The 15920-nt window shown below is 37.7% G+C and overlaps 1 protein-coding gene across 2 annotated transcripts in view; it reads right to left on the bottom strand.

The window, feature by feature from the left end:
• The window catches only part of MS3_00007007 (uncharacterized protein), a 28680-nt gene that overhangs the window by 4164 nt on the left and 8596 nt on the right, over positions 1 to 15920 (bottom strand). Inside the window, exons 7-12 of one of the 2 annotated variants that reach the window (XM_035729702.2) lie at positions 12450 to 12734; positions 9770 to 9979; positions 5187 to 5585; positions 3706 to 3949; positions 3118 to 3215; positions 1231 to 1398 (exon numbers count right to left, since the gene is read on the bottom strand). In XM_035729702.2, coding sequence (XP_035586208.2) covers positions 1231 to 1398; positions 3118 to 3215; positions 3706 to 3949; positions 5187 to 5585; positions 9770 to 9979; positions 12450 to 12734 — 1404 coding nt within the window. Of the gene's footprint in view, positions 1 to 1230; positions 1399 to 3117; positions 3216 to 3705; positions 3950 to 5186; positions 5586 to 7318; positions 7911 to 9769; positions 9980 to 12449; positions 12735 to 15920 lie in introns of those variants that run through there. The other variant, XM_051215262.1, reaches the window with a different exon arrangement.

Genomic DNA, 15920 nt, shown 5'->3' with positions numbered 1-15920 from the left:
GCACCGAATAGATGTGCGCGATATAAATCATTCCATTTGTGTGAGGGCTGAGATACTGTTTGAGTTGTAAAACGGAAACAGGTGGTTTTCTTAGGGGGGCTGAACCCGGGACCTTTGACCTAGAGGACTAGTCTACAAGGCAGTGGAGCAACGTTAGGAGATACAGTCCCATGGTACCCTACTTCCTCACGCCTGTTACTCCTCGTGGAGAAGCATAGACCGTACACCAGCATTCTGCATCCAACCCTGTCCTGGGCAATCCTTTCCAGGTGTTATTCATTCTTTTCATATCTGCTTCTATTTCCCGACTGAATGAGTTATTTGGCCTTCCTCTTCCCCGTTTCCCTTCAGGATTCCAAGTTAGGGATTGCCTTGTGACGCAGTTTGATGATTTCCTCAATGTATGTACTATCCACATCCATCGTCTTTTCCTAATCTCATCTTCAGTTGGAAGCTGGTTTGTCCTCTCCCACAGTAGGCTGTTGCTGATTATATCCCGCCAATCGATGTTGATTATCTTGCGTAGACAACTATTTATAAATACTTGTACCTTCTTGATGATGTTTGTAGTAGTCCTCCAAGTTTCAGCTTCGTACAGTAGAACTGTCTTAACGTTTGTATTGAAGATTCTCACTTTGATATTGGTTGACAGTTATTTTGAGATCCATCTGTTCTTCAATCGTAGGAATGCGGCTCTTGCTTTGCCAATACTCGCCTTTACGTCTGCATTCGATCCTCCTTATTCATTGATGATGCTTTCCTGGTATGTGAAGGATTCCACATCTTCCAGAGCAAGCGAATGCGATATTTGTAAAATAATTGAAAAGTTCACTTCTACAAGTCATAAGGTCTGGTGTTAAGATGGTGATTAGAGGTAGTCAACAGGAAACCCTGGACTTAGGTTTCGTGCTACTTGTCACTCGTCAGCAAGGTGTACCTGTAATCTTGAAGGAACTGTTGCTCACTGACGAATTCGATCCCGTGTCATGTACGTCAGGTTCTTCTTGATGCAGATCGACTAGTGGCCACATTGCAACTTGGTCGATAGAATTCGATCTACATAAAGAATAAACTAACATACATAACATTGATCACCACTCAGTGATGAAAACTTTTTCACTTTATAATGAAGAAATTTATATCAATAATTTTTGGTTCCATTACTATAATATTATACATCAGGTAGAAACACATAAAAATACTAATAATAAGGAAAGGAACATTTCTAACCTGCATAAAATATTCTGGAAGGTTGGAAAACATAACTTCTGTTAATGACTCTTTCAAGTAACATAATAATTTTGATAGAATTGTTATAATGTGTTCATTGACTAGTCCATTATCAATTAGCTGTTCAATTGAGACAAAACCACGAAATGTTTGAATGAACGAGTTCAGCTGCAGTTAAATTTTTTTAAAATAAGAATAATGATTAGTATTAAACAATAAAGCCTTTCTTAATCAAGACAAAAAATAATAAGAATCAATAGATCAGTCCGATAATAAAAAGTGTGTTGTTATAACCTAACGCGTTTCTTGATACTATTGACAAGTTCATGGATAAAATAATATGGATGATCGATCCATTTTTTTAAATGTCATGTCACTAGTATTCAAGTAATCATTCAAATTCTGGAATCCTACTAAATATGCCCTGATACGGCCGAGGGTAGGAGAAGTCAATTCTTCCTTTCGAAATACTCTCACATGCATACAACCACTACCAGGGAAGTTCTACTCACTGCCTTCTCGCGGTGGGGGTGTTAACGAAATTAAGAGGATGGAAAGCGAATGTCCAGCGCTTTAACCGGGTTGGTGGATACGGAGAGTCCACCTAGGGGAATTGCAAAACCCTCATTCCAAACAAACTGTGTACATGAGCTATAGGATCCTAAAGAAACAAATGGCGTATGAACCAATTGTTGATCACCAGCTACCATGGAACTGGATCTTCTGACGTTGCTACACTGCCATATGGATTAGACTTTTAGGTCAACGGCTCCGGGTGTGGCTCCCTAAGAAAACCATCTGCGTTTTCAGAGCCACATTAAACGTTTTTCGAGGAACCTTCTGGATCTCCCTAACACATGGTTTCCAGAATCCTGAGGGACCGACTAGTGTACAAACCTATCCTTAGTCACCGGTTACCATAGGATCTCACCTCATGAAGTTGTTCCACTGTCTTGCGAATTAAACCCCTAGATCAAAGGCTAAGGAGCTGATTTCCAGAGAAAGACACCTGCTTCTGTATGAGTCATACTACAAACTCAAATGATATTTGTTCCATTTAATTAGAATATATTTATTTCACATTACTTTGCTTGTTCATCCCATTTTATCACTATTCGTTGTTTACTTTCATTTTTCAACTCACTAAGCAGTTAGTCTCTGATAAAGGTTCTGTTCTGTCTTAACAGTTTTAAGTTGCTGAATTGTTGAAATTATGCATGATGACACTGACTAAAAAAATAAATTATCTACGTGTCCCATTTAAACTAGCCTCCAACGTTTGCATTCAAATCCAGATTGGATAAAAGACATATTTGGCTGCATTTGGAAGTTTTGATATCAAAGTTCGCAGTAACTCTGAGACCTAGTTCCGTTGGCGTTCGTGTAGCTCAAAGAGCCAAAACATATGCATCACTATTCAGTTTGATAATTATAACAGTTTATTATTTGCTGTTAGAGTAGGAACTCCGATAGATTGGAGTCATGATCCAAGCCAAAAGTCGTTGTGTTTATGTCGAAGGCCTTTTTTATCACCAAAATCTTATTCTGGATAAAAAATATCAATTTATGGTATGACGTCGTAGAATGAAAGATATATATAAATATAATATACTCGTACACGAGGTACTTGGGTATAGGCCGCACTCTAATTGCGGGTGCTAATGATACTAACCGGCTTCCCAAATTCAAGTATATAGAGCAGCGTATGAAGTATAGGAGTGTGTCGTTAGTGTGTTACTGTCCCACGATTGAAATTCGAGAAACTATACAACTCAACGGTTCCATATGATATCAATAATAGCTAAGAATTAATAAACAACGAAATGAATTAATAGACATAAATAACCATAAAAAACATGTTAATTGACTATAAACTATACGACTCACTAGAATCGCAATAAAATAAGACTTTCTGTTAACTTCATTCTGTTTACAAGTGAACTGTGAACAAACTGATATAGCACTTTGTGGAAGATCACTGAAATCTGAAGCAGCGATAATAAAAAAGCAACAATTACATTCAACTGTTCTAATCAATTGTCTTATCTGAATATATTGAACAATTAACTGGAACAGCAAAAATGACCTAAACATTTATTCATTTATCAGTATGGAGTTGTGGAGATTATCAAGTTTTTGATTGAGATCCTAAACCGATTGATGTTAGACCATCATTGAAAATCTGGAAGCACTGGGTGGTCGTTTTCTCTTAGAGCAGGACTCCTCAGCAGTGTGCATCCACGAGCCCACCCGTGGGACTACGAACCCAGGACCTTCGTTCTCGAGTGCGAATCCTTAACCTCTAGACCACTGAGATGGTCGGAATCCAACGATGTTAATGTCTAACTTCAATCAATCCACGAAGTTGTGCCAACATCCACCATTGTCATTAATGAGTTACTATCTCACAACAGACCTGGTTGAACTCCACTGGTCACAGCTTCTCAATAGAACATAGGATAAATATAGACTTACCTTGTGTAGTAGTAGTAGTAGTAGTACACAATAGTCTGAAAGTTTCCAATCGAATGTATAAAATATTTTGAAATGAACTAATTGTGTGCTCTTTGTTTTCTTCTTTAGATAAACGTAATAACATACCAATACAATAAGATATTAAATTATTACTAGTTTGATCAATTGGTTTTGTTTGATTAAGAAAATTTTCCAATGTATTTGTTATCATATCGACTAACAAATTTGATGAAGATAATTTGCTCTATACATATGAAAAACCATTAAAAAAAGAGATAAAGAAAAATCTATATAGACGTTGGAATTATAACAAAAACATGACATCATTGTACCTACAGTATTAACTGATATGTAATATGAGTTTTTGCATTAAATTGGTCAAAAAAATCCATGTATTCAGAGAGGGAGTTGTAGATATTATAATAATTTTATTGTTCGATTCATGAGTCAGTTGAAGCTAGATCACCATGGAAAACCTGGACGGCCTCCTAGTATGGGACTACTCGGCAGTGTACATCCATGATCCGACCTCGCGAGATTCGAACCCAGGACCTGCCGGTATTTGGTGGAGTTCTAGTGAGAAGCGGTGACCAGTGGAGTTCAATCAGGGTTATCGTGAGACGATGGTGGACCGTGGAGCGATTTCGTGAATTGGCTGAAGTTAGACATTAACACTGTTGGATTCCGTCCTGCCCCCAAATGTCCTGGTACGGCTGAGAGTGGGGAGAGTTCACTCTCCCTCCGCCAGAGAAGTCCTACTCACTGTTTTCTCGTGGCGGGGGTGTTGTTTACAAAATTGGGAGGACGGAAAGCGAATAACCGGCACTTTAATGGGGTTGGTGGACATGGAGAGTACGCCTAGCGGAGTTGGGAAACCCTCATTCCAAACCAATGGTGTACATGGGCTCCAGTATCCTGAGGGAACAAATGGCATATGAACCAATCGTTGGTCACCGACTACCATGGGACTGCATCTCCTCACGATGCTACACTTCCTTGTGGATCTGACCTTTAGGTTGAAGGCTTCTGGTGTAGCCACCTAAGAGAACCACCTGCTTCGGTTTGGGTACCCGCGCAGTATCACAGCTTTCACACAAGTCAAATGAGATTTGTGTGGCGTATATGTATCTGGTGCCCCTTGTACCAATATTTATGTGTTCAAATAAATAAATTGGATGCCAGTCACGCTCGATACGGAAGGTCCTGGATTCGTAACCCCGCGATTGAAATCACAGAGGCGCACCACTGAAGAGTCCCACAATAGGACGAAACGGTCGTCTATTGTTTCTAGGTTTTCCATAGTGATCTCGCTTCAAATGACTCATAAATTCAACTATTAAATCCATATATATATATATATATATATATATATATATATATATATATATATATATATATATATATATAAACAGGAAATGGATCTGTTACGACTGATTATCTGTGATCATCAAAACAGAAAATTTAAAACAATCTTTAATTACCTTTAATATTATTTGAAGTACTCTAAGTGATATATGACATAATTCCATTAAATCATTTTGATCATTCTCAACAGTAATACAAGTAGATAATAATGAATTTAAGATAAATTGAATGAGATCAATTTCAGATAATGAATCCATTAAAAGTATAATAGGAGAATAATTTTCTATACATAATAATACAGTATGACATAATAGAAATAGATGAGGTTGTTGTAAATGAACAACAATATTAGAATGAATGAAATAAGTAATAGATTGTTGTAATTTAATAATAAAATTCATTATAATATTTGATATTAATTGAGCAAAATTTAATAAAGGTATTATACCAGATTCATTTTCATAGATTACATGTTCACTAATTGATGATAGAATAAATAGTAATGCTTCAGATTCCTAAGTTAAAGGGAAAGAAAACAAATGAATGTAAAATATCTATTATTATGTGTCTATTTATTTTAACACGTAGATATTGGTACAAAGAGGCACCAAATACATATGTGCCACACAAATCTCATTCGATATGTGTGGGCTGTGATACTGCCCGGGTGCCCAAACCGAAGCAGGTGGTTTTCTTAGGGGGCCACACCCCGAGCCTTCGACCTGAAGGTCTGACCCACAAGGCAGTGGAGCATCGTAAGGAGATGCAGTCTCATGGAAGACGGTGACCAACAATTGGTTCATACGCCATTTGTTCCCGCAGGATACTGGAGCCCATGTGCACCATTGGTTTGGAATCCGGTTAAAGCACCGGACATTCGCTTTTCGTCCTTTCAATTTCGTAATCAATACCCGTGGTGCAAGTAGGCAGTGAGTAGGACTTCCTTGGTAGAGGCTGTATACGCGTGGCCGTGTGAGAGCATTTCGAGAGGGAGGGTGGTCCCACCCCACTCTCGGCCATACCAGGGCATTTGGGGGCGATCATCTAATAAAAGCATATATGTTGAAAACATTGATGTTTTGCTTTTTAAATGACTTCAATGCACTACCCTGGTACGGCCGAGAATGGAAAGAGTCAAAATACTCTCACATGGACACGTACAGACAACCACTACCAGGGAAGTCCTACTTATTACCTTCTGGCCGCATTACTGTTGTTTACGAAATTGAGAGGACGAAAAGTGAATGTCCGGGTTGGTGTATAAGGAGGATCCACATAGGGAAGTTGCAAAACCCTCATTAAAAACCAATGGTGTACATAGGCTATAACATCCTAAGGAAACAAATGGCGTATGAACCAATTGTTGGTCACCGGCTACCCTGGGACTGGATCTCCTGATGTTGCTACACTGCCATGTGAATTAGACTTCTAGGCCAAAGGCTCCGGATGCGGCCCCATAAAACCACCAGCTTCGGTTTAGGCACTCGGGCAGTATCCCAGACCCAGCACAAATCGGATGATTTATGTGGAGCATATCTATTTGGTGCCTCATTATACCAATGTTTGTGTTTAAATAAATAAATATCAATGCACTTGTGTCAATCGGTAACTACTCAGATATGCTATTATTATTGGATTATTTGCAATACTCAACCACATGACACTACGTACAGTAGATTGTGACACCGAGTAATTTAGTCTAGTGATCCCATTGTTAACTTAATCCATAGAATTCAAACAGATAGATATGTGAAACATAGGACGCATTACAAATGTGCATAACCTCAAGTTAGTACACTTTATTACTTACTTACTTACTTACGCCTGTTACTCCCAATGGAGCATAGGCCGCTGACCAGCATTCTCCAACCCACTCTTGTCCTGGGCCTTCTTTTCTAGTTCCATCCAATTCTTGTTCATTTTTCTCATGTCTATCTCCATTTCTCGGCGTAATGTGTTCTTTGGTCTTCCTCTTTTCCTTTGGCCTTCAGGATTCCATGTGAGGGCTTGTCTTGTGACGCAGTTGGGTGCCTTCCTCAATGTGTGTCCTATCCACTTCCAGCGCTTCTTCCTGATTTCTTCCTCCGCTGGGATCTGGTTTGTTCTCTCCCACAGTACGTTGTTACTAATAGTGTCCGGCCAACGGATCTGAAGTATTTTGCGTAGACAACTGTTAATAAACACCTGTATTTTCTGGATGATGGCTTTCGTAGTTCTCCAGGTTTCTGCCCCATACAGTAGAACTGTCTTGACATTTGTATTGAAAATCCTGACCTTGGTGTTGGTTGACAGTTGCTTTGAATTCCAGATGTTCCTCAGTTGTAAATATGCTGTTCTTGCTTTGCCGATCCGCGCCTTCACATCTGCATCAGATCCACCCTGTTCATCAATGATGCTGCCCAAATACGTAAAGGTTTTTACATCTTCCAAATCTTCGTCAATTGTGATTGGATTAGTGCATTGTGTTGTATCGGAGAATCCTGCTTTTCCCTTTGTGTATATTGAGACCTACTGCTGCTGAGGCTGCTGCCACACTGGTCGTCTTTTCCTGCATCTGTTGTTGCGTTTGGGATAGAAAGGCCAGATCATCTGCGAAGTCCAGATCGTCCAACTGCATCCTAGATGTCCATTGTATCCCGTGCTTCCCTTCAGATGTTGACGTCTTCATGATCCAGTCGATCACCAGGAGAAAGAGAACGGGTGAGAGTAAGCAATCTTGCCTGACACCGGTCTTTACCTCGAACGAGTTTGTCAACTGTCCTCCATGCACGATTTTGCAATTTAATCCATCATAGGAATTCCGTATGATATTGACTATCTTCTGAGGCACGCCGAGTACACTTTATGCCAGACCAATAAAAAGAAACCAAGAAGAAAATCTAAGGAGTGAAAATGGTAGTAATATAATACCAGCGATAATGGAAGAGCTTAAATACAATATGGTGTGTGCTACTTATGTCAACATAAGTAGTATGTAACGCCAGTCAGGAATAGAATGCCTAGCAGCAGAAAATTGAGAAGATCGAGGAGGAAAGAACGGGAACGGAAAGAAATTGGTATGGAAATTCAGGAACAATGAAGTCTGTTATGCCCCGGTAAGCATAATGAATGGTAATTTTTGAGTTCCATTTATGGACCAGTACTAAGCGTATATTTTTATCGTATAATTGTTAAATAACTAAACTATTCATATTCGTGTCCCTCTTATTATGAACCTTATTTTCATTTACGAACTATTATCACACGATTTACCATTCTTGAGTTATGGCCTGTCTATTAATTATTATGTCCCTCATTCAAAGCCACATTTGGCTAAATCTTGTACAAATGTTGTTTTCTATTTTATGGTACGATGTGGTCTGTCTGGTTGGTATATAAAACTAGTATGTTTGAAATAAACGATTCATATCGCAGAAGCTGATATTGGTGTTCTGGACTTAACTGGCTGGGCTAGGCAGGAAGCAGGACCGATAAGTACTCTAGACTGCTCACACGAGTTTCAGGCGTCATTGGTCCGATTGATAATTCACTACTCTCTAATTGGCGGTATCGTTACGTTATACATTAACAGGGCACTCAGGACATAAGTTATAACAAAGTCTGAAACAATTAATGAACATTACCTAAATGAAGTATTAGAGTATGGTTTTTCTATTTTATCAAGTAACTCTGTAATTTTGTGCTAAATATAATCGGTTGTCCTTATCTGTGTTCATTACAACAGAAATAAACATCAAACAAATGGATGAAGTTGAGAAATCAAAAGTATCAAACAATGACACATTTACACAATTGAGGCCGACTTTGAGTCATGACATTTAAGATTTCCCCCTAGTTACTTTGTCAACAGGTCAGTAATAAACGTTGGATTTGGCACAAACAACCATTGCGTTAACTTACTGAAATTCAAATCAACCTGACAAGAGGAAACTAACAAGATGATGAGCAAATGAATTGTAGTTGAGAACTAAACACAAGAAAATTAGTTCCGACAGAATAGACGTAGTCAGAATAAGGAAAGTGCAAATACTAAAGTTTGAGATATTAATTGGGTTTATCTGTGTCACCGTGACTGATTTCACCGTAAATAATCTTAAGAAATGACAGTTTCAGTCTGATCATTATAACCTCTTTTTAAGCCTACTTCGTATGCCGATCATCATAGAACGAATACGTATCATAAACCTTAACCATCTGCACTATTGCAACAAATTTTCAGTCATGACATCCAAGATTTTTAAATAAAGATTGTGATCATTTTGCTCACCATAACCAAAAAACTTACATATTTCAATACACCTCTGGTAAATAGCCAATGGTCTCACGAACTGATGAACGAAAAAACTTCAATGACAGACAAACTCTTACTATCAGGAAATAATGAGAACGGTAAAGTTTTATGGAAATTAATGCAGGACTATTTAGTCTGGCTTGAACAGCTTCCAGCACCCACTTACTGAGTGACTAGTATTTTTATAGAACACAGAGGAGACCTGTTTAGTAATTGACTACATCATCTGCAATACTCATCTTAACTGTAATTTTCTAAATCTATTTCAAACAAATTTAGACAAATACGTTTATTTGATTCAAAAAAACAACCACCATTTTTGTAAAGCATACTAGACTGTCAACCAAGACATTTCACAGAATCCGTTGAGTAAAAACAAAAAGTAAAAAGGTAACTACCAAGACATACCTGCCAATTGGCTAATAATTCTTCATTTGTACAATTGTATATAGTAGACTGAAGCTGATTAGTTGCTTGAAGAAACCAGTCATGCAAATTCAAGTATCTGAACACTGAGAGAAAGCAGTTACTTATTTCTTGACGAAATTTCAACCAACGATCTCTATCTTCTTGGTTCCATGTGGTATGATATTGATTTAAATCTTTTGGATAATGGGACTGGAAATAGCATGATAAATATTAACATACTGTGAGAATTTATACGCTGAAATATTTATTAGTGTACAATCAATCAAGATATACATTGACTTAGGTTCCTTTACCCCACAATGAGCACGGCTAAATAAGATTGACAATACGTGCGACAAAAAATTAAGATGCTACTTAAAGAATACTACGCATTTAGAAGACATTCAGAAAATACAAAGCGGGAGAGTGTCAATAAAGGAACACTGGAACTCCAGATAAATAGGTAGACAAAGAGGGAGTGCATCTGTATCATCACGAACGAATCAGCGCTGTTACCTAAAATCTTTAGGTATAGATAACGGTTATCTCAAGGACCCCAATCCAAGTAGTCTGCACCTACTAGGATCGTTAAATTCAGCAGGATAACGCACTCAAGGTCGGTTAAATCAAAAGACTGTTATTGCTGCTCGGAGATATTTGTATACGAAAATATAAAATAGGAGAACAGCAAAACTAAAAGCAGCAACTTAGGGCCCGAGAGTGAAGTCATACTCCTGACTGTACAGGTAGTGACAGCATAAGGGGTTTCACTCGAACAACTAGCATCTGCAGCGATGCTTCCTTCTCGCAACGGAAGGAAGTGATTAAATAAGGTCGACCCTGAAAATGTTACACCTCACTTTAAACCACGGATCTCTTCCGGCGTCTCTGAAGCGCGGAGCTAACCTATTAAGAACTCCCCATAAAAACGCCGTGCGCGAGCGGCACCAAGCAGTTATCCCTTGGGCCGTGCGGTCACACACACACACATGTACAGATTACCTGCTTGGGGCTCGCGCGATTATAGTAACCAATCGTTAGAGACTTTGAATGACCTGGCTCAAAATTATTTGCAATGGTGCAGGTGCACCCATTCTTTGCCTTTCTCCAAATCCTGAAATTCTAAATTTCTTATAAAATCTTTGTTTCTGTTTCGCTAATTTATTTTGTCTTTTTGAGTCGTATCTTCGATGCCTAACCTTTCCTATTACTACTGATATTATTACTGCCTCCATTATTCTGGGGTTTGATCTGATAATTTCATCTCGGTGTGCTAATGGAGTAAGGCAACTTGAACCGATGTACATATATACAGATTCTACGTTGTGACTAACTGACTGAGATGAATAAACCTTGCGCAAATATCCAAGAGCCACAATTTTAAATCTGACAGTCCGTTCATAAATTATCATCTCGCTGGATTACGGTTTTCATCATTAAGTGATACAAGATCTAGTGTGAAGACTCGAAAACCCAGATTTTCATCTTAATTCCAAACATAATAAGTAATCCAATTATCTTTGTCGTCTCCTAATTGACTAAAATAGGTTAGAACCTCAAGATCGTCCAAATCCTTACTTTACGTTTAACGTTTCGTTTTTTCTATGGCATATTCATGTGTAAATTACTGGTGTTGATATGTGTTATATTTCTCTCTTACGGCTATAACCCAGCTATTCCTATTGCTTAGTATTCTTGGACACCAAATCACTCGACAAGTCCCCAAATCGGAACACGGTTGAACAGGAAAGAGATTATATTCCAAATAACAAGGTTAGATGGAAGCAAGAAGCACAATAGGGAAAACGTTAGTATATTTATAGTTTTTACATGAGAACATTCTAGAGTATTCTCCAAGTATCGACTAGTGTTGATTGGATGATAATTAGCCAATCAGCGTGCACCAAAGTAATCGTGCATTGAGCATACAATAATACAGTCTATGTCCCGCTAACAATATGTCTAATCAGTTAGAGAAACCATTAGGGCAGAAGTAAACTGTGTAAGACCTACCGACATATAATAGTATTAAAAAATGATGCTACTTGATTTTAACGCGGAATCCAAACACAACGATGGATAGCATGTAACAACTCATACGAAAAGGTTCATTATTCGTGTCAAAACACCTTAACCTTTGTAAATTTATCACGTTTTTATAATAGGCTGTTTAATAATCATATGCCTTTCCGATTGGTTAATATGTTACTCATGGTCATTTGGGAGCCTCCAATGTCGCCTACACAATTCACTTCTCCTGTTGTTCACTTAGGAAAAACCCTAATCGTTCTGTAACTAGCAATTACTGTAAGCACAACAATAGGAGTCAGTTATGTGGGATTATCATATTATAAAAGTCATTACAATATTGCAGCGCAAAAGGTCGAGAGAACAATTGATACAACGATAACCATCAAAAGTTATAAATAATATTGACTTGGATCAACCTTAACAAAAATCTAACCTTAAGAGCAAATACTACATATAAAAATTATAAAAGAAGTCGCAGGTTAGCTATCTGAACATGACTTATTCAAACTATTTTATAACTAACGTTTTATGTCAACTTAAATCAATGTAGACAACAATGGATAAGATCTTGTACAACAACTAGTGTATAAGATTTATTTTTCTTTCGATTATTACTATTAACGTTACAGAGACAAATTATTTAACCTACTTTAATAAATGCACGTTGACTGAACTCCATATGGATACGTTTAATTGTATCTTCAGATAATCTAGCATCTTCATCGTGAACATTACCAACAGTATATGCGGTTGTGCTAATTGATGCTTCATGAATATTCAACCATATTTGTAAAGCGACATCACTGATATTTTCATCGTAAGGATAATGACCACTTAGTGAGAATGTTAACAGAAACATATCAAATAATTCATGAATAGACTGGTTAGTGGTATTAATGCATGAATTAGTAAGTCGATGAATGAGATAATCCATCTAAACAAAATGATAAAATAAGATGATGTCTACAGGATAGAAAACCTTAAAATGAGTAGGAGAATATCTTCAATGGACAAAATATAGCAGAATAGGAAAAATACATGCACCAAGTAGTAGAATATAACCTAAACTGATGCTAAGGTCAACAGTACAATCTACTATCTGAAGATGAGCTTTATGAGGTAACAAGATTTCTACCAGTGAACTGACTGAACTTTTATAATCTAATATTTGCTCTACTCACAAAGCTGTTTGTTTAACACATTAAGCAGTATAATTATTGATGCTAGAGACTAATAATTTGCTAACTCTATGTGAAGATCGAAAATAAGTACCGGAAAGCGGACGGACATAACGAAAGGTTTCCCGATATAACTCAATCGGGGCATTTACCTAGCTGACTATTAGATGCATTTAGGACTGACTATTTATGGTTCATTAAAAAGAATCTAATGAAATCCATCAAAATCGCTGAAAATGAGTCAGTGATGTAACCCTGAAATGGTTAATTTCATATGAATGTTTTGAATTCGACGATAGTGGATTTTTAAACATTTCTGATCAGGTGGTGTTTAGTTAGTTGTTGACAACATAGAAGTTGTCACAAAAACAAATTTGTCGAAGATTAATAACAATGTTTAATGACAAACATTATCAAATCAAATCGGAAATTATTTACTCAAGAACTAATGCGAATTAAATCCTTATGAAGATCCACAGACTAAAGAAAAACCGTCGAAATTATATGTAGTTAAGGAAAGCTCCATTATTAATCTCTACGTTTTGGACTCCAAAACAATTTACATCAGCTGTAACTAAAGAGCGACCACCTTAAACAAGTTGAAATAAAAGTGGATGACAAGCTATTACTAAAACACAAGATATTGTTAATATATATTGAGAAACCTTCAACTGTATGAAGTATTATAAGGGGCTTCTTAGTTTAATAAATATATACGAGAGATTTGACAGTTTTTTTATAGCAAACAAATCAAAACCATACGGTGATCATCTTCAAATAACCAAATTATTCTGCTAAAAAAAAGTGTGTTACGCTCTTATAAAAATTCTGTCAAGTTCACTTTAACATTATAGTACTTACTTACGCCTGTTACTCCTCGTGGAGGAGCATAGGCCGCCGCTTCCCTCTAGGATTCAAAGTTAGGGATTGCCTTGTGATGCATATTGATGATTTCTTCAATGTATGTCCTATCCACATCCATCGTCTTTTCCTAATCTCATCTTCAGTTGGAAGCTTGTTTGTCCTCTCCCACAGTAGGCTGTTGTTGATTATATCCGGCCAATCGATGTTGATTATCTTGAGTAGACAACTATTTATAAATACTTGTACCTTCTTGATGATGTTTGTAGCAGTTCTTCAAGTTTCAGCTTCGTACAGTAGAACTGTCTTGACATTCGTGTTGAAGATTCTCACTTTGATATTGGTTGACAGTTATTTTGAGATCCATCTGTTCTTCAATCGTAGGAATGCGGCTCTTGCTTTGCCAATACTCGCCTTTACGTCTGCATCCGATCCTCCTTATTCATTGATGATGCTTCCCAGGTCTGTGAAGGATTGCATATATTCCAGAATTTCGCCATTAATTGTCAACTGTCAAACACCTTCTCATAGTCAATGAAGTTGATGTATAGTGACGAGTCCTACTCAACTGATTGTTTGACGATGATCCGTAGTGTCGCACCACCGATCCTTACGGAATCCAAACTGTCGATCTCGAAGTTGGGCGTCTACTGCGTCTTTCAACCGGTTGAGCAACACTGTTGAAAACTTTTCCCGGTACTGACAGTAGTGTGATGCCTCTGTAGTTCTCACATTTTCTCAAATCTCGTTTTTTTTGTATCTTGATGAGGTGTCCTACTTTTCCAGTTCATCGGCACATGCTCCTCCCCCCAAATTTTTTTTGGATAGAAGGTGAAACATGTTTGTAGTTACTTCGATGTCTGACTTCAATGCTCCAGCTGGTATATGGTCAGGTCCTGCTGTTTTCCCGTTCTTGATTTGTCTGATGGTCATCCTGATCTCTTTGATCGTTGGTGGAGTGATAGCTATAGTAAGGTCTGTGTGTGCTGCTTCGATGTCCAGTGGATTCAATGGAGTTGATCTATTCAAGAGTTCTTCAAAGTACTCTACCCATCTGTTCCTCTGACTTTAACATTATAATCGCACCTAAGTAAGTAACTGAGTTTACAACTACTCAGTGATATAATACAAAAGTTAAACTGTTATGGATTTCTTTTCTGAAATAAATAAGTCAGTGTCACACTAAGAAAATAATTGTATCAGCATCACTGTTTCGTCAGCTGGTCTCGTTTAACCTATTTCGAATACCAAAAGGATGTTGTACATAGTTCACTGATATTATTATTATTATACTTCTGAACTTTGGTACATTATTTTATCTAAACTAAAGATGATATCTAGTTTATTTAACATACCATATATAAACAATCATGGTTTTTTAACTGAACCATAAGATAGGTCGGTAAGTCACTAAAAAAAGAAACCTTGTCAAGTAGTTCGATTGTCATAGATGAACTACATATTATCAACTAAAATGTACAATAAAAGTCAATAAACGATTACCTCTTTCATTATTATCTAAAAGGTAATTTTCACATTAGATTTAATTAATATTGGAAATGGTTTCCGTACATCAAAATATGGTATGGCCGAGAGTGGGGTGGGACCGCCCTCCCTCTCGAAATGCTCTCACATGGCCACGCGTATATAGCCTCTGCCAGGGAAGTCCTACTCATTGCCTTCTCGTGGCGGGGGTGTTGTTTACGAAAATGAGAAGACGAAAACCGAATGTCCAGCGCTTTAACCGGATTCCAAATCAATGGTGCACATGGGCTCCAGGATCCTGAAGGAACAAATGGCGTATGAATCAATTGTTGGTCACCGGCTACCATGAGACTTCATCTCCTCACGATGCTCCACTGCCTTGTGGGTCAGACCTTCAGGTCGAAGGCTCGGGGTGTGGCCCCCTAAGAAAACCACCTGCTTCGGTTTGGGCACCCGGGCAGTATCACAGCCCACACATATCGAATGAGATTTGTGTGGCGCATATGTATTTGGTGCTCTCTTGTACCAATATTTATGTGTTGAAATAAAAAATACACACTACTATCATAACAATCATATAGTTATACAAACATAAG

The sequence above is a fragment of the Schistosoma haematobium genome, chromosome 2 (assembly GCF_000699445.3).
Source record: "Schistosoma haematobium chromosome 2, whole genome shotgun sequence".
Lineage (NCBI taxonomy): Eukaryota > Metazoa > Platyhelminthes > Trematoda > Strigeidida > Schistosomatidae > Schistosoma > Schistosoma haematobium.
The sequence above is the reverse complement of the archived record's forward strand: the minus strand, read 5'-3'. Positions and strand labels throughout refer to the sequence as shown.